At 36.4% G+C, this 26,674-nt stretch overlaps 1 protein-coding gene across 1 annotated transcript in view; it reads right to left on the minus strand.

The window, feature by feature from the left end:
- The window catches only part of eys (eyes shut homolog), a 352,522-nt gene that overhangs the window by 165,837 nt on the left and 160,011 nt on the right, over positions 1-26,674 (minus strand). The window contains exons 31-33 of the mRNA XM_069179989.1: positions 19,393-19,517; positions 18,109-18,233; positions 17,323-17,554 (exon numbers count right to left, since the gene is read on the minus strand). Coding sequence (XP_069036090.1) covers positions 17,323-17,554; positions 18,109-18,233; positions 19,393-19,517 — 482 coding nt within the window. The remainder of the gene's footprint in view (positions 1-17,322; positions 17,555-18,108; positions 18,234-19,392; positions 19,518-26,674) is intronic.

Consider the following 26,674-nt stretch of genomic DNA (forward strand, 5'->3'; position numbering starts at 1 on the left):
AATCACTACAGAGACATATGCCATTGCTGAAGAACAGAAAAAGTCTCTCACTTGGGTCTACAAGAATCCAAACTGTGAAAACTGTGGCAATTACTTCTTAAGCAACAAGTGCACAGCACCATTCTAAAGTTTTTAATCAAGGGAGACAGGTGCCACTTTCTACCAGATATATTTATTATTTCTGACCAAAGCTGTTGAAAAAGCACAACATAGAATGTGATAATGTATAACATAAACACTGTTTTTCCAAAGAGTGATCCAAGCTACAGGAGATAAATGCAAACACTCTAGAATAAAAGACTCTTAGTCCCAGTTTAAATACTCCTAGATGAACAGCTAACTTTTTACATCACCTGTCTTTGGGGATCTTATGGGGAGGCATTGTTTACGAAAAACATTTCATATAGAGTCTAGATTAGGCTATTGATAAAGTATCTTCCCGTTCAAAGCAACACCCAAAGCACTCCATTCAGATTTCTCGTGATCTTAGCAACTGTATTATTCGCTGAACAAAAACACACCATCAAAAAAAAAAAAAAAATTGAATATTTTCTTGCATTCTTATGTAACAGCAGGCCACTGATGATATGTATGGGACAAAAGGCCTTGATTACTCTATTTAATGTGACCAGTTTGTCCTTGGCTATCATACAGGGAAAATAAGGGCCAAAAACCACATTAATTTTGTTTTCAAAAGAAATGTGAAATGGATCGAGAAGTCTAAAAGTCGTTCCTTGACAAGAAATAAAACAGGTAGAAAAAGGAGAGAACTTTAAAAATCAGGCCACTGAATTTAAATAAACCCCTTCAGTACAACAGGAAAATGCTTGCATTGGAAAAGCCTGCAGCCTAGACCAACCATATAGTGATATTTCCTTTTTATATCTTTCCATTTTAATACATTTTTTAGGTTATTGCTATCACATGAAAAATACATAACTGTTCTGGAGGTAGTGGACAAAAACAGAAACACAAATTTAAAATCACTTGACAGGGCCACAATGTGTGGTCAGCTCCACATGTACTGTATGCACTGTGGTATAGAGTATTCAGTGTCTAGAATCCTGTAGGAGGGATGCAGTATTCTTCAATGAAAACGTCAATCATCTCATACCTGGTTGATGGAGGTGAAAACACTGTTTTGGGGGTCATTCCAAAATTTCCCATACAATATTGCAGAACTACAGTACCTAGGGATGTAAAGTTCTTTAGACTGTACATGTGCTCAATAGTCCATTGTCTGTGTTCTTTACACCACTGGACTCATATTTTGCCATGTGTGATGAATGGTTTGAGCACTGCAATCAGATTATTATACCCTGCTCTGTGGAATTTTTCATGGAATGTATTCGATTAAACTGTCTTATTGATCGCCTGGCTGGATTAAATTTGCAGTCAACCGATCTGCTGAGGGGAAGCCCTTGTTTTCAATTAAGTTGGTTCTCTTCATTTACCCAGGTGTTTCCATTTTAATCCACTACCTGTGCGTTAATGAACAAAGAAAGACATAAAATACAGTTCAAAGTGTTCTTAACATGTAACATTTAAATGGTTTCTTATTATTTATTTACAACAATTGCATCTCAAATTTCCCAAAGAAGAGCTTGCATTTCTAATTGACTCAGTCAAAATAACTCAGCTGACAGACATTCACTGTCTAGAATATGTGCAGTGTCAGAGAAGTGACAGTGGTGTTAAGACCTCAACGTTGTGCACATCTGGCAATCTCGTCCATTCTTTTAAACAATTTGATTTCAAGGAGCACAGCTTATGGCATTTTATCTCTGTCACACTTGGCAGTCTTAGATAACAGGTCTTGCCACAGCATGTTGATCATTTGAGTAAAGGTCGCAGAATTGTGGCTTATCTTCCATGAGCTTTCCTCCAACAGCAAAAGGATTTTAAGTTTCCATCAGCTTCCACTGAATTGGGTTTAACACTATCGCACTGGCCATAAGGTTCACATAAATGCCCTTACTTCAGAATACAGAATGTTTTCTGAGAATATCTAGCATTTTTATGATTACCAGTTCTCCTAGGCATTATGCCCGATTATTCACTCCTTGTGTTGTTAATGTTGACCCAGTGCTTGAAACAGTCTATACCTCAAGCTGTCTGTGTTTATTTAATACTTAAATCCAGATTTAAAGGTTTGTACAGAATTCAGAACTGAAAGTAAGAATGCAGTACCAGTCTTCACAGCCCTTGAAATTCACATATAAAGCTATATATTTTAAAGACAGTGTATACTTGTACAGCTATATTTTCAATGTGGTATATATATAGTGTGATTCCACATGTTGTGCTACTGATATTCTCTGAATCACATCAATTTTGCTGTTTACGCATAGCATTTTAAAAAGAAGAATTAAAGAGGCTGGTATAAGACCATAGCACCAACCTAAAATATAAAATATTGTTATATGTAATTTTAAATAGAGAAGTCCCAAGCACTGTATGAAAACAGCACTAACTAAGAATAGTTTACTTTTGGTTAGATTAAGGTCATATCCAGAAGGTTTAATACAGTAGAATCAAAAGAACAGGAGGAATATAAGAACTAAGTTATGTTAAATAAAGAAGCAAACCATCTGCACAGAGATATCATATCACATCTCACAAGTGCTAAATGCTGCACAGAGAGAAAACAATGAAGTCAACTGTGATAGCAGCAAGCAAGTAGAGAATCAGCCATGTCACCTCTGATTGTACCATGAAAAATATTTATATTGTTGAATAGAGCATGCACCATTTGATTTAAATTTGGAGATAAATTTGTCAGATTTTCCACTTTTTTGAATTATTACACTGCACTTGCTGCATGGTGAAGCATTACCAAAAAATTATGAAAGCTCTTTCTTCTACTGTAAATAATCAGACAAAATATTTCTATACACTTCTAAATTTTTCCAACTACCTCCACCATTAATTACAGCATCCAGAAAGAAGAGATTTACAGTATGTCTAGCCATAACATAACCTCCACCGTGCTTTGGAATTTGCTCAGGAATACATAGTATATTATGGACAGATGAGACAATGTTTAATCTTTGCTGAGTTGATGGAAAGTTTAAAGCGTGGAGGGAAAAAAGGAATTCCAAACAGCACCGCCCTCGTACCACATCTGTGAAGCACGATCTGGCCTAAGCACATATGGCAGCCACTAGATAATTTTGAAGGACTCTGGTATTATTAAATATAATTGTAGGTCCTGTATGGCTCTCAGAACAGAGGCCCTGTAAAGACATTAAATTATTAAATCTTTCCATGACCGCCCAACGCACCACGAGTGCACCTGTCGGTCATTTTGGCCAGCCAATCACGTACCGCAGTATGACGCGTTATGACATAGTGAGTTGCCCGCGGCATGGGTTTGTACCGCACACTTTGAATGGCTGCATCTGTAGGCTGTTGTCAACATGGAGTTTGTATGTTCTTCCCATGTTTGTGTTCTCGCTGTGTGCTCAAGTTTTCTCCCTCAGTCCAAAGACATACTGACATACATTTCTGGGATAACGGCCACTAAAGTGAGTGTGTGTTTCTGTCTCTGTGCCTGCCCTGTGGAGGACTGGTGTCCTGTCCGGGGCGTATCCTGCTTTCATCCCTTCCTTGCCAGGATAGGCTCCAGCTCCCCCACAGCCCTGAATTGGATGAATTGGCTAGAAAATGGATGGATGGATGGATGCAAGAAGTCACAGCACAGAAAAGTGAAGTATTTAAATGAGCTTTATACTCTTACTGAAAGGCCACTTTCAGACAACAAATAAGAACACACAAAATTGTATTTTCCCATTATGTAATGAATTCAGTCATTCTCAAAAGGTTTTTATAATCTGAGTAGAGCCCCAATCAATCTCTTGTGTTACCATAAATGTCAAATTTAGGAGAGAACGACTCTTGTGTATGTATACAGAGCCCAAGCACACACAATTGTAATTAAATTATTTACAATCAAATTATTTTAAGATGACCTGCAGACCAAATGTCTATCCCTGTACGGACCACATGAATCAAATTCTATATACTGTAGTGCTGCCAGGGGGAGGATCCATGAAGGTGGGATTTCTTTCTAAATTACAGCACTGTTCTACACCTTTCCCCTGACAAAAATGTCCAACCAGAGCTGCCGGCCGCAACGATGGTGGCTGCAGGCAATCAGCATATATAAGCCAACTGCTGAACCAGAAGAGGAGTAGACAGCAGAAAGAGGAATGGGTGAGAAGACGCTTTGACAAACCAAAACCAATGAGAAAAAAGCTTAAAATTAAACAGCAGATCACAGCCATAACTCCTGTCTTTTAGAAAACCTGTCTGTAAGAGAAATGGGTTAAAAACAAACAAGCTGCATGTTGAGGCCGTGAAGGTAGCGGTTCTGGTCTCCAGGAACAGAAGCACTTCATTTTTATAGAAGGTTTATGCTTTGAAAAAAAAAATTTTTAAAGATGGGTTTGTCCCCTGAAAGACAGACAGAGCTGGATAAAATGGGGGTAAATCTGATTCAGTTCTTGAATAGCCATGATATGATATTCTCTCCAGTCATTGGTCTGTGTTGAGGTCTGGAAAAGTAGATCTTGGGATATTCATAGAAATAGACAGTATGTCCACAGCACCTTGTTAAAACACTGTGACGGTTTTTCTCTTCCTCATTTATAAAACCACCATCAGTACAGTATGAATAATGTAATGGTCATGTCATACTGGCATGTTAAAAGTGATGGAGAATGACTGAAATGTCCAGGTAACCCATAAAATTTAGTAGACAAATTAATGTCCAAGTCTGATGATGCAGCTGATGGTAAAGTGTGGACTGTGGTAATAGCCCAAAGGATTCAAATTATTATGATGAAAAGATAAAGAAAGCTGAAATTCTCCACTCAAGACCTTATTATTCTAAGAAATTATCTTCTGGAAAAGAAAGATAAATGATCTGAAACATCTTTTAAAGAACAAAAACACATTGGCAGGATCAACTGGCCAACTAAACTGTATTAAGAATGAGAGGGAAATCACAGTATTGTCAATATCATGTTTCCATGATTATCCTTGTTAATTGTAGGGCCACGTCTTCAGATTTTGTTTGTAGTACACAGGTAAAAAAAAAAGTTACATAGAATTATCAAACAAAAAAAGGAAAAAATAAAACAAAAAACTGAGTTTTGAAAGTTTTTGTAGATGGTAAAAATGATTTTATTTGAGATCCACACCAGGAAGTGAACAAAAGGAAATGTGTAACATAGAAATATATATAATCTACTGTATATCTTTATACCATCATAAAAGGTATTCAGATTCTTATGTTACTTATGTTACTATATCACAAAACTGATCAATAATATATAAAAGGAGGCAAACGTATTAGCAAGCCAATAACAGAAAGACTACAATGACAAGTGTTATCACTACAAGCAATTCAAATCACTGTTAATTTTAACAGTTGAGTGTGTTATTTTCCATGTTAACGCAAGCCACCACATTTTGTTGAACCACTTTCAGCATGGGATGTAAGGGAGAAGGTGTGTTTTGAAGTATTGACTTCCATTACAGTTTAACAAATATCTTCCCCTATGCCCACAAATGTCCCTTTGTCTGACAACCATGAAAGCAGATGATTATAGGCCTTGATCTCTGGAGAGGTGCAGGGACTGAGACTACCGAAGGCACGTACAGTTTGTGAGCTGAGACCAATGTCTCCAATTCCTTCTGGCAGGCCAGTAATAAAGTAGACTGTAGATATTTTCCCCTGGTTTTGCTGTGCATGTGGCTTCCGGCTTATGGTGTCATGCTCCATCTACCAAGAGCTTAAGTCTTTCTATGCGTTGTGCATGGAAGTTGACTGCATACAGAATGAGGTCTGTCAGTGATTTAATGATATCTGGAATTCATTAGTTAGATTACTAGCCAGAGCCAAGGAGAGGTTTTCAACTCAAGTCCTGTAGATGCAGGCGCGCCACTAGGTTTTGACTCCATAGTCAAACCATTAGTCTATGATATCTAGTACAGTCGACTCATCATTTATGTGGGGGCTAGGGATTTTGAGTAGCGTGTAAAGTCAGATTCAAGTACAGTCAAAATATACAGTATAATCCATATTACAATCTCCTACTAACCTCTTACAGGAATTCAAGATATTAAATATAAGTATAAAAACAGTAAATAAAAGTAAATGAAATGACTGTATAGGCTCACTTACTATGTCTTGTAGGAGTGCTTGACTAATTCTTTAGAACAGTACCTCAGACCTGACCTATGTGTGTACTAGCTTGGATAGAAATTTGAGACAAATTGGACTGAATAAAAATTATAACGTAAGCAAAGCAGAGCCTTTGTTTTTTTCTTTTCTGAGTCAGCTTACAGAGGCAATCGGAAACACACTGAATGACAGCAATTTGAACCAATTAGACCAGCCTTTTCATTTACATTTCGTAATAGTAATGATTTCCTAATTGATCATAATTTTTATCCCATTTATGAATTGTCTTCATCACTCTGCTCTCTTCCCCACTGATAACTGATGTGTGGTGAGCGTTCTGGAGCATCTGGAGCATGAAAACTATGGTGGTGGAGGGGAGTCCCCATTACCTGTAAATTACTTTGAGTGGAGTGTCTAGAAAAGTGCTAAAGAAGTGTACTGTAATTATTACTATTTTTAACTTGTAAATTGTAAATTATTTGGTAGGTAATGTCAGTGTTTTGAAATCCTGATATTAACATCTGATAGTAAAGTTGAGATTAACACATTTTTTTCCCACCAAATATAATTAAAAAATAACCATTTTGGTTTCCCCATCCAGACTCAGACCTTTGATGACTGTATCATAGAGGATTAGCTCTATTCAAGCAAGGACACTTACTGGTTATGTTACTCTGTATCACCTAACTTTTAAGTAGAACATTTGACAGGATTTTTGGAGATAGAATTTGCAAATTCCCAAACACTTTTCAGGAAATGGCTTTGTCTGCAATATTGAGGTCCCTGCTGTAGGGAGCAAATTCCTACAGAAAGAGAATGCATGAAGCCTGTAATGAAAAAAACATTCAGAAACCAATCCTTTTGTCTTACACTTGATATAAAAAATATTATGCATAGGACATATAGACTACAACACATTCCCAGGGGAAGCCATAAGCACACAATGCAGAATGAAGAATAATGCAAGTATATAAAGCAGAAAAAGCTTTTAAGCTTGTATTGTGTTTGTACTGTAAATCCTGGAGCAAGGACAGGACATTCTCACTGAAACAAATCTGTAAAACAGCATTTTCTTTTGTCACAACAATGTAAAGATTTTTTTCTTATGAAAATTAGAGATTCCTTCTGTGATTTTGTGAATCTTTGTACCAAATCTTAATTCTGTAAATATGGAGACACACCTTTAGTTGTCATCGGATCTTGAAGTCAATATGGAGAAAGGGACTTTCTTCAAGTGGATACCGAATTACAGTACAAGAACATTAGGGTTCAGTCACACAGACAATGAATGCAAAACGTTTAACATTATTTTTGCTATTGACTGACTGTCAAGGAACATATTGATTATTTACAGCTCATCTATGAATGAAACTCATTTAAACCATCCTGAGTTGCCTATGTCAGAGATGACTCTGGTGTGAATAATGTTGAATAAGTACAGACCAATAAGTTACAGTACAAATGCATTGATTTCTAACTGTTAGTGGGAGTTTGTGAGTGATCCATTAACAAGAATCAGACCAGAGTGCATGCCACTCATAGAAAAAAAGGTAATTTTTCTTTCTGTTGCTGATTTCAATGGCTGTTTATTTCGAGAATAAAATTTGAATGTGATATTTGTAAAATAATTACAAAACAAAATAATGTTTTTAAGATGCATGAGCTTAACAATCATTCTCATCTGAAACTGCACTCTTATGACCTAATTTATTTTTATCTGACTCATTACCACAATTACATAATTAATGTTTTTTTTGCATGAATAGTTCTCATCAGTACTAATCATTTTGAATGCAGATGGTAACACTCACCGAAACAAGATATGCATTTTGAAAGGTTTGCATTAAGATGATGTTTCAAAACATTTCTAGTGGTAAGAAGAGCATGAACCCTTCACATTGTACAGTTGTTCAAAATAAAAAAAAACAATACAGAAAAAACTCCAATATATTGTATAAAAGCAAAAAAAGAAGTACTGAATAAACCACTCTGCCAATCAATGTGCCCCAGTTACCTACAAACTCCATTAGGAACTGAAATTAATGTTAAACCATGAGAGAACTTTCTAATGATGAGCAGCTGTTAACATGTTTTAATACAGCAGGCCTATCTACTGTACAGTGATGTATATTGACAAAAACAAAGGCCAATTATGGACTAACAGTCACGAACCGCATGCGAGCAGGCAAGCGCTCCCGCCACTCTGCACGCCCACACACCAATTATCACCACACACTGCTCAAACCCTCACTCTCCTCCTCTACCTCTCACTATCGAAGTCTCCTCCCTGAGCTCCGAAACTCGTTTCTAGCCTCTCCTATGGTCTGCATTACCTTTTGACTACCGACTCTTGACCAGGACTTCTCCTCTCGTTTTTAGTACTTCATCGATTTGGAACCCTTCTGGCTTTGACTCCTCACTTTCGTTTAAGACCACGACTTCGCCTCTCGTTTGGTACCATACTGTACCTCCCGACCTGACTCCAGCAGAGTTAGCCACGCACAGGGTCCGACCTCCTGCTGCCTCCTGCCACGTGACACTCACCTGATGACTGATGACAAAAAGTAATTGTTGTCCCCATTACAGAAAGAGTTTGCGGTTTGGACAAGTAGGCACTTTACTCAAATGTTTGCCCTATTAGATGTGGATCAATACTTGATCAAAAAGAGCTTTTATGCTGAACTAATTGCAAAACTTTGCCAGTATGTGCTGCATTGTCTATCACTGTCTATAAGCCACTTACACTTGTCTTAAATGGAGAACATTGTGTCACATACTGTACCACTCCAAGAAATTTCCATCTAAAGGCCCATCGAAAGTTTAAACAATGATTGTGATGACTTTCCCCCTGGTACAAAGCAAAGCACTTGAGGCTGTCCTGCCAGGGATACATTCAGATCAGCTGCATAGGGCATTGTGTCACTCAGTACCCAAGCATCAGTCAGCAGGCCTGTCAAGCAGTGATGTTTTAAACGCTAAAACATTTCTCAGCTTAGCTGTCAATGTCTTTAAGAAAAATGGCTGTTGAATGGTAAATAAAAGGTCTGGTATCCTGATTGTTGGCTTTTTGATGACTAAGAATTGGATAAAGAATGTAATTGATTATCACTAATAGATTTTTATGGACTTGCTATGATTTGATATTTAAGTTGCCAGCTGGGAGAGAATTCACACAGAACTTCAGCTCTTTCCTTTAGTGTATGAGCACAGTGCCATTGGGGATGAGTGGTTTTCTGAGCCTACATTTTAAAGATTCATGTTTAGAAATGAAATGATTCTAAAAGTTAGTATTATACTGGAGGCAGACCTTGGATCAATAAAAATAATTGGTGTCTCCTCAGAAATAACATTCTGAAGACATATTAGAATTTGTACACATTTTGAAAAGACGAACAATTGAGGCAAACTCTTTTTAAATTGAATTTCTTTCTGTCTCATGGTTAATGTGGATAAGTATTGAACTTAAGTCAAATTAGCATACTGCTTTCTCTCCTGACTTGCAGAAATAGGAGACTAACATGCACTAATGCTTTGGAGACCGAATGCAATGAGAGGTCTATACAGCTAAAAAATCCTTTGAACGTGAGAAAGGAGATGGATGGGTCATGTCCTCTGCTCATCAAACACTGAGGGCTGATGTAAACTGTCAGAAGCGACAGGCACAGTGAATCCGTCACTCAGAACTATATTACTATTTGATTCATAGTTAGATGTACAACAAAGTAAATTGATATTTCAGTAATTGTGATGTTTTTTCAGAGAAATAAACAGACTTGGGTTAAAGGAGCTTTGTGCCAGATGTATGAAGGACTTTGCACCAAAGCACAATTTACACCATCTTGTTTTTAAAGTCAGACGAACTTTGTTAATATACAAAGTAGAATGTCACAGCTTACATGCTATTAAGAGTTTGAAATTAACATCCAAGCTGCTAATCATTAAAATATGCAAAAAAACATTTTTCAAAAAAATAACTCACCAGCAATGGACCACATTGCATTTTACTGAAATAAAATGAAAATTGTGATATCTATTGTATATACAGTATATAACTGGAATCTGCTGTAATTTATCACATCCGTGGGATGCTTGGACTTCAGAATTAATGCAATTAATTAACAAACCTGTCAAATGTTTTGAAAAGATTAGGTTTATAGTCCTTAAACCTGATTGCAAAGAGTGAAAACTTGTTATAAGAAAACAAATTAGTTGTTTTAACTCTAAATTAAATCTACAGCAAAAGTACATTGTGTCATCTGTCAAAAATGATTGCTTTTTTCCCTCATCATTGTAGAACAGGCCTTACACAGTGGACAGACACAACTCTGTAAATTGCATTCCTAATGAAAGTGTAAGTGTGGTTTTAGAGATCTCGAGAGTGGAGTAAATGCAGATCCTTCCGTTATTTATGTTCTGAGTTATGGCTGTGGACAGGACAAATGGTGCTATTCCGCACCAGAGTATTACATTCCTTACATCAAATTGCACTCTGAATCAAATTAAATTAGGAATTAAAACCCCTGTTCAAACTCTGTTTCTTGGTGACTCTCTGTCACTCAGAGATGGAAAACACACAAGCATAATTGCATTTTTTATTGAATCTCATTCAATGTTCTTATCTCTGTGTATTAGGGATGTTGCATCCCTGAAAAAAAAAACAAAACACAAAACCTGATCTGTTTTTGAAAATAGTAAACTCCTTAAAAACTACAAACAATACACAAAACTCTAGGAAACAGACAATAGTCGCTTTCAATGACTGACTATCCACAACTTTTAGCTATGTGTAAAATATTATAATCAAGGGCAGGTCACAAATATGATGCAAAGCTCCAATTTCACTACCTAGGTAATAATGTAAATGATGACAGTTTCCTTTAATGTTACACTACCTTTTGCCGAAATTAATAAAAACCTCTGGGTTTATCCACCATAAAGGCTATTATTTTAAAGTGACAAACAAAAATTGACAAAAGAGAAACTGAGAATGAAAGAATGCATTATACTGCTTGGATTTGTGACAGGATTTAGAATTGCAGATGTTTTTTTTTCTTGGGGAAATTGGGTCGACAGGAACAGAGCACTTCAGACGAATAATAACCCCAACCACTTCAGAAAGAATAAAGGCTGAAAAGAAAAGACTATGTATGGAGGCAAAAAGTGGGGAGACATGACTAAAAAAATCTAACTCGAGCAACAAAGACAAATAGGCTCAAGAGGATGCAAAAATACATTATCATTTGAATCAGTGGAATCGTGTGCTTGAAGAAAGGTTCCAGTTCCTCAATCAATTCAAATATTATTTCCCTTCTCTCACTTCATGTATACAGTACCATTTGACATACTGTAGCATGCATGTGATAACACTCCTAAAATAGAACCATCATCATCAAAATCAACCACAATTCACAACTCAAAGGTAAAGTTATCAGCAAAAACAATAAGGGGCATTTGTCATGACAGACCATGTGCAAACATTATACAATTCTGGCTTGTGAATAATGCCAAGTCTATAGGCTAATATTGCAATAAATTTAAGAAAAAATATATTATAGTTACTGCTACAGTAGTATACCAAAGTAGCTTGGCTTCTCATTTAACAAGTATAAAGTTTTGTTTTTCTTTGGTTTGGTGATTAAATAGTATTTACCTGCACTGTGTCAATTCTTAATACTGAAACTATTTTGAAGCACTTTGAGATGGTTATAGTCATAGTAACCTATCATGTTTAAAACATAATGTATTCCTCCCTGCATCCTTAGTATATTTTACTTATTATTATTATTATTATTATTATTATTGCAGATTAATTTTTCTATTCAAATTTCTTCTTTCTCATTTTCATTTTCTAAAGTTTTGCTTCCTCATGTTTGCAAATGTAAAAATAAAAACAGCAGCAAATACTCTTACTCTGTGCTTAAGGAATTGGACAGCACATTGCATTAAAACTAAATTATGCCTTAATGTCACTGATAGTTGACCCCTCAAACAAGAATTACAGTTGTCCTTACCTCTACATGACTATACCACCTAGTAATTATACAAGGCACTGGGCCCCTTACTGTTCTGCCACAGGCTCTATTCATCTCCCAGAATCACCAGTGTCCACACAATCCAGCAACAGACACACAGACAGTATGGCTGAGCCTACTGTACAGCCATTTTATTTTCTAGTCTACTCAAACAGAGTTCATTATAATAAAAACAACTCTAAAGGACAACCCTTCCAGACTAACCAGAAGAGCCAATTGAACACCACTGAACACCAGTTACCTAACAAATATCCCAAAATAATGCAGTCCTGTGATTTTGTCCTCTGTGAAGTTCCTAACGTATCATCTCTAGTCCTGGCCATCCCTGACAATGTGTCTCTGCTGTCTCCCCCTCTGCCCTGTTTGTCACCAAGTCCAGTTTGGTGTAGAGAGGGGAGAAAGACTATGCTGGGGTCTTCCTTCACTGCTCCCAGTCCCCGGTGTCTGAGTCCTCTCCTGGGTCCAACTGCCCTAATCTATCCCACTAATCTTCCTCCTTCCAAAGGTCCCAGTTTAGTGCTCACTGAGGCCTTTTAGGCCTTCTTAACCCTGTCTTCTAACTCCTTCCCCAGGGGGAAAGCTCTGTGTGGGTTAAACTGCCCAGGGCTCCCTCAGAAACTGGCTGTCTGAATATGACCAAGTGTAAAGATGCACTTCAATCACTGGTCCAGTCAAACTTGTTCAGAAGCCCACACAGGTAATCATCACTAAGGTGTCACTGGACCATCAAGGTAATTCACATCCATACAACCTTCAACATCTGGTGCCCTCAGCCACACAGCCATTCTTTTTCACTCTGTGACATTAGCACTGACAACATATATTTCAATGTTGCTGGTACAATGTCTTCAACGTTTTTTGTGTTATAAGCTGCATCTAAAGTATCTGTAGAGATTATGGAGTGACTGACAACTGATAGTCACTCCAGACAATAATGGACTGTTGGCACATTTAGTAATTTCTGTAATGATGTGTGCTTAAAATATTTTTTAATAGAATAATGGGGTGGAGATGTATACAAAGTTTAAAAATGGTACCCTAAATAATTATCTGATTGTTGATTGTGCATTTCTTGTAAAATGTGTATAACATGTCTTGCATACTAACGGACCTCATCCCAGATCAGATAATCACATTATATAGATTACTACGTGTACTATGTGTGTTATATACTATACTATGTGTAACAGGTATGACACTTTGATATATGAGGACTGACATCATGAAATCATGATGTCAGTCCTCAGGATGCAATGACGTTGCCCTGTGTCAACTGTCTCATCTGCTGGTAAAGTAGACTTACCTTCCTTTCTGCTGTCTAGATTACGGTAGAGAAATGCCTGAGACATGACAATCAAATCTAAGCCATTGATCACACGAGCTTGTGTCTTTTTCTAGCTTTGGTTTATATTTCTCTGAAGTGTTAAAATATCAGCAGTGTTTTTTGTCTATACATTAGCATTAGTGTAATAATTGCTTTATTAATGGCATAATCACCTTGTAAATTAGGACCGAATTGCACAAGCCTGTGCATTAATAGGCAGTCTATTTGTAGTTTCTATCTAAGACAGGTATGTAACCCAAACTCTTAAGAGCTGTAATTTATAGATACAGTATATATATATATATTTTTAGCTTCTACAAGGAAGACATCTAATTTTGCGATCTGGTATTATTAATTACAGACTCTCTTTTGAGTAGCATTTAGCTTCTCCTGTAAACTGGACACCGAATATAGCTTTAGATTGGAAATAGGTGACCTACTTAAAAAAAATCACAGCATAAACTGAGTGATTGACATTCTGCTAGCACAGAAATGTGTTGATTCTCCTGGGTTCCCAATATATACCATATCAATATCAAACAAACGGTCCTCAAGTTTGTGATCTGTGATGTGAGCCACATGTAGCATATTGGAAGACAATTAAACTATATCTTTAAAAACTGTAAAAATATAAAAAACTATGTCTACGTAAAAACTACTATAAAATCCAGTTCTATATGTGAATGCACCGGAGCTGGGTTTAAAAGACTACCATTAGATTAATGAAATGGCGAATCCCACAATCCAAGTAATTACAAACCAGTAAGACTAAGTTTTTTTTCATAAAATTACTTTAAAAAAATTCTTACAGATATGTAGTGAGTACTTAAATGTAGGTGATATAATTACTGGAGTATTACTGACAACCACATGGTGAAGCAAAAAAGGCAAACTGCATACTAATACATCTACTGTAAGCATTAAAATAATTTAAAACAAGAGATGTAATGGATGTACTGTAATGTTACAATTATAAAATACACTAGTAGGACCACATTCAGAATACTGTGTACAAACTCATCACAACATTGCTTTGGAACTACTTCAGAGAAGAGCAACCAGATACAGTACATCCAGAGTTGAAAATGAATATACAGTACTGCTCTGAAAGACTAAAGTAACTGAATATTTTCTGCCTTGAAATTCAAAATCTTCAAGGTCACTGACAGTCAACCCAATGCATTGTTTTCTGAATCAATAGTGAAACACCAACCACAGCATGTAACTAAACAATTTATAGGAAAGTTAATTAAAAACTAAGATCAGGAAGCACTAGTGCACAAAGCTTGTACAGAAATGAAAAACTGCTGATACAATGACTTATTTCAAGAAACACCTGGGTGAGACTCTCAGATCAATTAGCTATTTAGCAACCAAACAAACTAGATGGGCTGAATTACCTCAACATGCTTGTAATATTTCTTATGTTCTGATGTTGTTTTTATTTCAGAAGTTTAAGTTTTATGTTTTCAAATTTATTAGATGTTATATTTATATTTAACTGGCCTTTTTAAATCTTATAAACATATTATAATTTGAAAAGGACTGAAACTCTACAGGAAACTTACATTTTGAGTCAAAATTAGACAAAACAATATTTCTAGGTAACAATGTTGACTGGAATGTTTTAACCTTTTATTCCGGATCGTGGTCGCCGACGACCACGCCGGTCTCCCCAGCCTCCACTTAATGTTAACGCAAGATAAACAACTTTTTTTCAAACCACTCCACAAATATTTTCACATGCAAGTATTCTCCAATATCATCACAATAAAACCATGATGTTTGTTTCCACAGCTGTGACACTATTGTGCAATAAACCAATAAATTAATGAACTAGCACAACCCCCAGTAAAAACACCCGGCCAGCACAGCATGTCAATATCATACATTTTTACCAACGAAACCACAAAACCATGTTATCATTCAAAAAAGGAGAACCGGAGCTTTAAAAAAAATGTTTTTTTTTAAAAACCCAAGACAGTCGATCACAAAGTCACTTTTTATCTTATGATGCACTTCCAAACTTCCAATATGCATCGATAAAGCAATCAATAAGCCAGAAAAACAAGCCCGCAAAAGCAAAAAACAGCTATATATATATATCCCATGTTTTTACCTTATTCTGAAGCATGATATAAAGTATATCCACTATAGCTCAGACTAGCTTATCTCCAGACCTGGAGGCTATTGACCTTATTGTCTGTGTTGTAAATAGTAGTAAATGTTTGAAGCAGGGTCGCGAGAAATAAGGCAATCTGATTGGTAAAAAGCGCTGTCATTCATTGTATTTTCAGCCATTCAGAGCCCTTAAGGGGTAAGACTTAGTCTAGAAGCCTCAGGCTGTGTTCCGCCTGCCTTTTAGCTGTCAATCATTGTCTCAGAAGGGGTAATCAATCAGTTTTTTATCGGTGCTCCTTTTTTTCACACCAGAAGGCAACTCTGAGGTTTTTTTTCATTGCACAACAGAACATAAAGGCTCTCTAGCAGTGTCTAAAGGTTTTTATAGCAATTGCAATGGTTTTTATTCTTATTATTTTCAATATTTTTATGATCTTTTATTATAGGCGTTAAATTTAATTCCAGGTCTAGTCTTCACAAAACATGATGTAGAATTTGTTCTAATTGATCAATTTGTCCCAGTTTTTATCCAAGCTAGTAGTCACCTAGAACAAGGTTTTCAAATCATTTTTACAGGCATATAGTTGAAAAATCTGACCTCTGACGACCAAAAAAACATTTCCGCTTGCTGTTTTTTTTTTCATATGTTTGTCTGCTGAGTGGACCCATTAAGAAATATCAGAAATTTGACTGTTAACACTCAAAGCGAAGGGAGTTAGCTTCAATGTAAGACCTGAACAAGGCTCCTGCTATGTTCTGCTGCAGAGATATAACAAAATGTTTAAGGGGTGGAAATTCCAGGCGGACATTGGCTAAATGTGTCACTGGGACTAAGTGGAGACTGATGTGAGGCCTGTCCAATGAAGTGGTCAGGGTTAATATTGAGTGACTAAATGCTGCAGCTTTGTTATTTGGACAGACAAAGGCAGTACTGATATTTTTCAAAAAGATAGGTGAGGACACTTGAATCAAAGTGCTCCAAAGTGTGGAACAGCAAAAAAAAAACAGCATGATAAAGAAATTAAACAAAGTAGATAAATTGGGTTTAGATGAGAATAGAATCCACATTTTGGCTAAAATAAAGTAATTTGAAATGCACACAAAGGATTTAAAAGGAAATCATACCTCTAAGAAGAAATACTTTTGTTTTAAAATAAGAAATCGGTGGGTGGTTGAATTGTGGAATAGAAAATTAACTTTCACCAATGGAAACGGAAGAATAGAAGCATAGCTATCTGAAATCTGCTCATTTGCTCATGTACAGGAAAAAGCTTTTATATTTCTCCTTTTCCCTTTAAAAGAGAAAAATCTAGATTAATGGATTTCTTAACATTAAATTAGTTGCTGCCCAAAACCTTTTTGAATTGGCCTGTATTAAATATTTCATGTAAAGAAGGGTTTAAATTGACTATTTCAAGCATGGCCTAAGGAAAAAAAAGTCCCTTCTTGAGGTTGGGACCTGCCCTGCAGTGTTAGATCCTGAAGATATGGAATGTATGGCTGGTATCATAGGGGTTTTAACCATAGTTAAACACTATGTATTAAATATAATCATGAAAGTATTCTATAGTTTCTCACTTTCTACTGGTGATGCTCAAGGAAAAAAATAACTTTATTGTTTAATTAATGTGCATTTGATAAGTCTTTTATCTTACCTTCTGTTTGGTATGCACCGTGTAAGCTTGCTTCTAAGTGAGCTGAGGACAGCAGCACTGGTGTGGGGTTGATAAGGGGGCTCCAATCGGTTGTCTGAGTGATTCCAGTCACGTTATGAGTGGATGTAATAGCGGGAATGCAGGTGACATTGTTAATTCCATCCACACAATAATACTCATCTGGGCAGGACTGGATCAGACAGTCATTGTAGTTATGTTCACAGTTCTTTCCCTATTAAAAAAGTATAGATGTACGGTAAATATTTGTCTTTCTTGCATTCCTAAGAGTAAAAATCAACATATCAACATATTAATAATGAAAAAAATAACAACATATTTATATGCGTATATCTCCTAATTTCACTTCCAATTTATTTTGGCACTGTATTGAAAGAGTTTATAAAATATGTTGAATCTTTATGAAGCCTAAAGAAAAAAAAAACAATGGTAAATCAGTATTTTCAAGAGTACTGTCGCCAGTGGAATACATTTTCTGTTTCTGAAGGCATTAAGATTCAAGTACGGTTTGCATCTCCCAAGTCATCTCAATCAGGGTACAAATTAGCTTGAGGTGCAGAGGCCTGAACAATTATCTGGAAGGATCCAGCTGTTACAGGACTGCTAAGGAAGGTACTGAGGCAGTAGAGTCCTTCCCATCTGGGAGCTTTGTGATTTGCAAGATAAAAAGCAAGAGAAAAAAACAAAACAAAAGCTGAAAAGTAACATACTGTTTTCAGCATTTGCTTAATCACAGAGCTGGTATGAAAAAAATAAAACACATCTCACCACAAATCCAGGACGACAAAAGCAGGTGTAGCCATGACCAGGCTGCTTCTGGATACACATCCCCTGGTCACACGGCCCTGACTGGCACTCATTAATGTCATTCTCACAGTGACGGCCTGTCCAACCTGCCAGGAACAAAGCACACAAAGCACTGCAGTGAACAAGCCCGGCTCCTCTCAAGTCAATAGGAACTGAATTCTTTAGCATTTATTTAGTTTTTCACAGAAAAAAGAAGCAGGCGCATTAAAATTGATCAGAAGAGAATTATGTTTTCAGTTCTGCTGAAGTGAGATTTAGAGAAAGATGAAAGAAAAAAGATGGAGATGGCTTTTTAATGAAACCAGGGCCAGTTTTGTTCTTTTCTTGTATAAAAATATACTTGTATATTTTGTACTGAGTTTCACATTGAAGATGCCTTTTGACAGGTTTGAATGACACATACAGGTACATACTGTATGCAATACCTCTTCACATGCTCAGAGAAAGTGATTTTGACAGAAAAGAATCATCTTACTGGGACTGCATGACAGAAATGCACTGAGGAAAACAATTTAATGCAGTGCCTAAAACAAGTTTTTAGATTTATTTCATTTGTACAACATTGTAAAATATTGTATGAAACCTTATTTTTAAACATCAGATTAGAAATCCTAATGGCTCTCTGTTTAATTTAGTGTATTGACAAAATATACACTTCTAGAGGAAACAGTAAGAGACTTACTTAAATAAAAGTAACCTGGGAACCATGGATTAACCACTTTCCTATATAGCCGCTGGATGGCCATGTACACACGGATGCACACACAGGAGAAGCACAGGCTGGTGTGGATCAGAGATCTTAACTTGGCACCTTGGGGTGACATCTCACACAGGTCAGAGGAAGGGAGAGATGCCATGCTAGCAGAACCACACCTTTATTAAAGTTTACTATGGTATGGCCGGTAAAGTAAAAAAACTGAAATATCATGAAGACACACAAAAATGTTTGGTAAAGCCCAATGTAATAATACAGTATTCCTTTGTCACATTTTTAAGAGACGTGGAGAGATCATTAGGCTGAGGCAGTGTCAATGCAGTAGACTGGAGACAGTCCCTGCGTTATCTTCATTTCAGCTAACTGTATTATACATGAAAAGGGTACTGGAAGAAGAAGAAATGTTGTTAGAGCACTCTGCAACAGCTGGGTTTTTTAAATTTGGACTTTTGTTGTGGTTTTGACATGTATTTTAAAGCATAGCTTTAAAGCTATATTTTCGTGTAACAAACTACTTTAGCATGTCTTACCTGGTCTACAGTGGCAGAGATACCCATCCACAAGGTCTTGGCAGATAGCTCCATGGAGACATGGTGCTGAGAAGCATTCATTAATCTCAACCTCACAAAAGTCTCCCAAAAATCCTGAAGGACATCTGTGGTGAAGAAAACAACACCATATAATTAAAATAATACAAACAAAATAAGCAATTAGATAAAGGAAGTCATTCATAAAGATTACTTATTTTTGGCACTCCTCAGCTAATTGCTGTGTAGGATGTTGTTCTAGTAATAATGTGATGTAGGAGGGTAGGGAGTCCAGACAAAATAGAGATTATTGTCAGGATCACATTCCCTGGAATGCTGTGGGGAATTAGCTGCTACTCTCTGTCCCTCAACCAGTTGGCGTAAGGCAATTTGTCAGATGACAATTTCAAATGCAGGAAGCTGAGGCTTTAAATTATCAGGCACCATCTGAGATCAGAGGGTAAATATTTTGTTAAGCAAGATGCACCAAGCACTGACTGTCAAGGAACTGTGGAACTGGGAGTTATTGAGAGTGTTTATGAAAAGATTCTGTTTTACCTGGAATCACCTATCAAAGTTCTAGTTTTATGACACCCTGCACCAGGGTGTCTCACATGTGCATAAGCCCTGCTTATGTCTTGGGCATGGCAAATTGTGATAATTTCATCAGGATAAGTATGAGAATGATGAGATGAGCACATAGTACTTGCAACATTGTAACATCTGGTGATACAGGAGGTTCAGTAAACCACCTGCCAAATGAACAAGAGTGGAAGTTTCCTCGTAGTGGAGCAAACAGCAGCAGGGAGAACAAAGGCTGAAACGGCTTATTTCAAAACAAACCAGGTTCTTCATTTTGAACTGAACACCATGCCAGGCTAACATCATTCTCCTTGTAAAAAAGAGATTAATACAAGCTGGTGATCCTACTAAAGTCATTACTGTTGCAAAAGGTTTTGGGAGACGTTACTGCTGAGATGATGTTACAGTTTGTAAGAACAGCCATTTCTGAAACAACAATTTCTTGCTTATGTTTAATAGAAATATTTGTGGCAGCACCCCAATAGTTCATTTGCTGCTGATGTGCAGTCTGCATGGTACTGTATAGACTCATAGAAAACACCATTATGGCTCTTAATCAGCCAACCATATAGTAATATACTGTATGTATATACAGTTATGAGTTAGACATGGTTATAGAAATGCATTCAAAGCAATTCAGTGAAGCATAATACACAAAACATAACACAGCAGGGCAGGAATATCTCTTATCTTACCACTGAGCTAATTTAATAAGAAGGTTTCATTTCTCCAGGCCATTAGAAGCCCAATGAGGAAGATGTAGTGGTATGCATAATGGTGCAATTCATTGGTATCAAATTCACAATGCACAGTAGTATTTTTAAAGTTACTGTATTTGTTGTCCTCTAATTGGGAGGCATATAAGCATTGAGTTGTCAGAGTGCTGAATATTCTGATTTTAATTCAATTTGAAAATAGGTGTAGAGTTACATCATATAGTACTAACTAGGAAGGGAAAATGAAGAAGTGATATAGGAATTAATTATCAATTAATTATCAATACAGTAGGTCAAGTTTTACAATGTTTTACAAATGTATAACATGCTTCAGACTAACAATGTGTGACTTTGTTGCAAACAAACACTAACAATAACAATGTGTCATTGTCATTTGTACCATTTTCTAACCTATAAATTTACTTTGTTGGAAAACATTTGTTGAAAGGAAAGAGCTCATAGTGGGGAGGATATAAGTAATTGAAATTAAATTGCTAAAAATTAATGTTTCACCTGCTGAAAGCTGCTCCTGAACAAAAATGAGCATCATCTTAAAAAAATGTAAGAAACATTCTCCATATTGTTACATAATTTGCTTAAAAAAAGCTCTTTGACACAAATTACAAATATTACTATAACTGTTTTTCTTAACAATGCATATTGATATGTTTTCAATTGTAGTACTAAGAATAGGAACAGGATTTTTGCTTGCATCCCCTTGAAATTCCATATTCCCCGATTACTGAGTGAACTGAATAATTCATTGATGGCAAATCTTATTACAGATTGCAGAACTGTGCCAGAGGCTGCACATGAAACCAGTTGCATAACTAGTGTTGAGCAACTCTTTTGAAACCGGATGTATAGAAGTGTTCAAAAAAGCAATTCTGAAGTTTGTTTTTTTTAGGTCAAAGCACACTGAAGCACAGCACGCAGATGAAATATGCACTTTGCCAAGCCGCTTCATCAAGAACCTTGGAATTTTATAAGCCCCATACGACAATGCCAATTTAGCCAACTGCATGATGGGATGCAAGGTATGATATCTGTGCATGGAGAATTATGACAGCAGTTAGCAGTCAGAGGTTGAATGTGGGTGCCTATCTTATGAAATTGTTTTAACGACTGTTGTGTTCTTAGATTGGTCCTAGAGACTGGTCACAGGATGTCAAAAGAATGGAAAAGTCTGACAGGCATGATTGCAAACCTTATGGTGAAGCACTGGTAAAAAGGCACTTAAAGCTGTTTGCTATGTCTGATCTCCATCAGATGGTTGCTTAGCAGACAGAAACTTTAAAGTTAGACTACGTTACCCCATCTCCCCACCACCACATCATGTTGTAAAGTTACAGGTAGCAGCCTGAACACCAATGATCTAGCAAACATTTCAGAGTAAAGTGAAAGCAATTTCATGAACAATTAATATTAAAATATAGTAAAGGAATAAACAGACAGAGATCTCTGACACCTCCTAGCCCCTACTCCTGAGAGTCATTCTTTATGTCTTCACCTTCACAATCGATGAAGAGGGTGTAAATTATCTATGAAATGTAACACACAGACATGTCTCCTACTGATGAAAGGTGTAATATCACAGATGTCAGTAGACTGTTTTCAATAGGGGTTACTAATAAAAAAGATAATAAACCCATATCAAAATCATTCTCATAAAATGAACAGTAATAGTAATCATACCCCAATGTTTATAGGTTAAGATAAAATGCATCTGCAATTTGCTTCTTCCATTGCACTAAGAATTTATAATGACTATTAAAGTTTTGATGAGGCTTGAAAACCCCATACAGAATCAATCAGTCATGCTTGACTATGTCACATAAAGCAAAAACATGATTAAAGAAATTACACTGTATCCTACAATACAAATTAAATACTTGTAGATCTAGAATAAAAACACCAAATTACAGTTTTAAGAACAATATCCTTAACTACTATTAAAAATAATTTCCATGAGATTAATCCCAGAATTGTGTTAATTAAAAAACTAAGTCACACAATTAAAAATACTGATATATATTTTTTTACTCTAATAAGACAATAATAATTCGGAATTTTTTCCATTTTTTAAAAAGTATAAACACATCGCTTACATAATACATTTTCTACTTTCATTAAAATAAACCTATTCATAAAGTCACTGATGAGCTGATCTTCTCAGTAGTCCAGTCTATCGTTTTCTGCCTTTGTGCTACATTAATGTTTTTGACCTGCTTGATGGTTAGTCTTGTCCATTAGTCTTCCATAAATGAAAGTCTCATTAGTGTTGCAGATGTAATGCAGTTAAGCACATCCTATGAAAACAAAAGCTAAATACCCACAGAGAAAACTGGCTCCTTATTAAACATTGTCTTCATTATCTTTACAAGTAAAATGTTAGAAAGCAACTTTAGGAAAATAAAAAAAAACACTTTAGTTATAAGAGATATGAATATCTGAAATATAATGTTTTGGTAATACAGTAGATAGTAAGTGACTATTGAACTGTTTTAAGAATCCAGATACAATGTTTAACACCTGGCAAGGATAACCAGGTCCAGGAACACAACCTAAAACAGACAGCTTAGAAGAGCTGGAGAAGAAAGGAATAGAAAGGGTATGGGGAAGAATCAGAAAGACAGAGACGAGAGGGAGACAGAAAGATAGAGGCCTTTGTCCAGGTCATCCATGAAGACCAGATTCAGATACAGTATTTGAACCCTGTTAAGAGAGCCTGCTATTCTGTTGTTTTTAGGAAACTCTGATTTCCTGTATGAAGAATCCTCAGTTAAAAACAGCCTTTCCTGGTTAGTGGATGCATTTTTAGTATAGGGAGGTAGGTTCCCAGTCATTTTAAAGCATCCAGGTTTTCAAAGAGAGAATATTTATCTGTTGGTCATATTGTGTTCAATAAGAAGGCATCTTATCTCTTCTTTTGGCCTCTGTAGGCATTATACTCCAGAGGTCTGGAGGTTTTCTGGGTGGTCAGGATGTAGGACTCTGGGTCATTTTGCTTGTAAGTTTGTACGTACAGTAGTATAACTTGTGTTTTCTATGTGTTTGTTGGATGTTGTTCATTTGTCATCATTAATAAATATTTGAATTATGAATTATGATTCTTTTCACCAAAGCTGTGCCAAAGACCTCACATTCCCCTAAGTACTGTATACCAACTGCTCTGGTACAATCTTGGCAAAAATATTTATTTTTATATCCAATTTGGGCGTTATGATTATTTAATTGACATATTGATTAATCCACTCAGATATTCACCATTTTTGTAACCCCCTATTTGTAACGTTTTAAACACTCTAGTTTATGTCCTAGATCTTTCATGAATGTAGCAGAATGTGAATGGATTCTTCTTCCTGACTCGTCAGAGGGGAGGAAACAAAGGGCCCTATCATAAGCATTGTTTGTTGAAAATAGTACTGCAGGGTAGCAGAGACAGTATTATTATTAAAAACATATTTGAAGTGTTTTCATATGCAATATATCTTGTCTTCAATCTTGTGAACCAACTCAATGTAATTAACAGCATGAGATCTAGAGTGTCAGATCCTCAGTACTGCATGTTGCACAGGAGTCTATCCATCTATTTTCCAACCACTTGATACAATACAGGATTGTGGTTGATGCCTGAGCCTAACCTGGCAAGCAACGGGCACACCCTGGTACAGCCTGCATGGGATGTCAAACCACTGCAAGACTCAAGGAGAGACACACACACACACACTCCAGGGCCACATTTCCCAGAAGCCCATTGACCCACCAGCATGTTTCTGTACACTGAGGGGAAACTGGAGAAACTCACGTGAACATGGGGAGAGCATACAAACTTCACACAGACAGCAGCTGGAGTCGTTATAGATTATTAACAAGATGTTGTGGGCTGACATGCCACTGGCTCATAATATAGAGTACATTCCCCCCCCCCCCCGCCCCACAACAAAAATTAAAGAGCAATTGTTTTTAAGTGTATAGAAACCACAAGGCTACTTGATATTTTTAAGGTTTCTTTCCTGCAAATAGAATATTTTTTAGCCAGCAATAATGTTCTTTATTCTCATCATAAAAAGAAAATTCTAATTAAAGGAACTGTACTATCTACCAGACATCAACAATGTTATCAGACAAATATGCAGACTCAGTCAAATAGTTCATTCCTTAACCTTTAGGATTATTAAAACATGCTGACAGAAAGGCTGATATACTAAACAATATGTTAATTTAGAGTTAAAAGTGCTACAACCAGATATTTTTTTACAAAATATGTGGAATGCGAATCTAATGCTGTGAATTCACATTTCAGTCAGAATCACAATCTGAGGTGTTTACAAGCATCACAAGTCATAATCCTCCTTAACAATATAATCTCCTATCATTCAAATTTGTGAATAAAGCTCAGTCTGATAATGCCAGTATGCTGTATTTATTACCCAGAGCACACTTAGTGAAGAAAAATGAGGAAAGTAGTTATTTTCATGCAAGTAAGACATCAAAAACTAAAGGAAGTAGCAGATGTGGAACACAACAGAATAGTATAGAAAGATTAAAACACTTCACTATAAAGTATAACCAAAACCGTGCATGTGTTTACTTTAAATGCGGGAAAATGAAAGATCTCACACTATGTTTGCATTTGACTTAATTTGAGTATTTAAATGTCTGTGCTCTGTTGTAGACACTTCTAAGAAAACATACACAAACAGGAAAACAAGTAGCAAAATGATGTTTTCTTTCATGAAACTACAGTATATACAGTACAGTATACAACCATCATGGTTGTATTTGACTAACTACAGTGTCATGTTACTGTATGTCACTGCCTCAAGGCCACCTGGCTCCTCTTTATTAGCTGTAGCGCACAAAGGTTATCAGCAGATGGCAGTCTTCTAGGAACAGCCAGCTCAAGAACGGCCTGAAGCCATGTGTTACACTAACAAACCATTTATTTCTTTTGTTCTTAAATCATTATCTAACAGAAACTGCTGATCACCGTTTAGGTCTTATCAGCTCAGATTTTCTCCTATATTTTCTGTCTCGATTGTCGTTATAATTTAACTTTCATGGTCTAAAATTAAAAAGCACAATCAGTCATTGCCATGTGGTCTTCACCTTTTTCCTGGACTAAAGTAAAGTAATTAAAACGTATATTCATCATCTGTCATGTATTAACTCTCAGAAGCTTTACTATTTCAAACAACTACTAACACTTAATTTATCACTGAATAACACTGATGGGCTTTTAGATCAAAGCATATAATATACAATAAGGACATAATATACTATATATATATTACATATAATATGATGATGTCATAATGATGCAAAAACACACATTACTGAATTGTTACATTAGTTTCTGAAGCACAACATTTCTAAACTGTATGTATACAAAATACTAGAAATACTCCCATTAGGTTCCTTCTATTCATCGTGGGTAAGCTGCTTTATCATCATGAGCATTGCAGTAAAACAAAGCCTATTCTGGAGGCATGTGGAACAAAGTGAAACTCACATGACTGCTCTCCAAATGGAGGGAATGTCAGTCAAATTCAAGACAAGGTGGAATTTCTCTTTAGAACAGTCAATCAAACCACTTTTGCGACATGGAAGGAAACCAAAGCCACCAGGGAAAACTCACATGAACAGAAGAAGAGCATGCAAACTCTATACTGACAGAAGGTACAGTACATTAAAAATGTGTTGTATCTGTGTAGTGCCTTATAATCCTGAAGAATCCCAAGGCACATTAACTACAGGAACAGTGCAGTTACACATGTGAAGTGTACGGTAGTTCCCACCTGGGTGACACACAGCAGCCATTCTGTGTCGGCAGCCCCAGAATCGCAGACCAGGCAGAACAAACAAGCACGAGCTTCAGTGGTGGAGCTCGGGAGGGAATGTACACTATGCTAACCTGCTAACAGTATGGTGTCACCTGTACCAGAGCGAGGTGTGCCACCTAAAGACACAGAGAAACTGTAAGA

This window comes from Lepisosteus oculatus, chromosome 17, assembly GCF_040954835.1.
Source record: "Lepisosteus oculatus isolate fLepOcu1 chromosome 17, fLepOcu1.hap2, whole genome shotgun sequence".
NCBI lineage: Eukaryota > Metazoa > Chordata > Actinopteri > Semionotiformes > Lepisosteidae > Lepisosteus > Lepisosteus oculatus.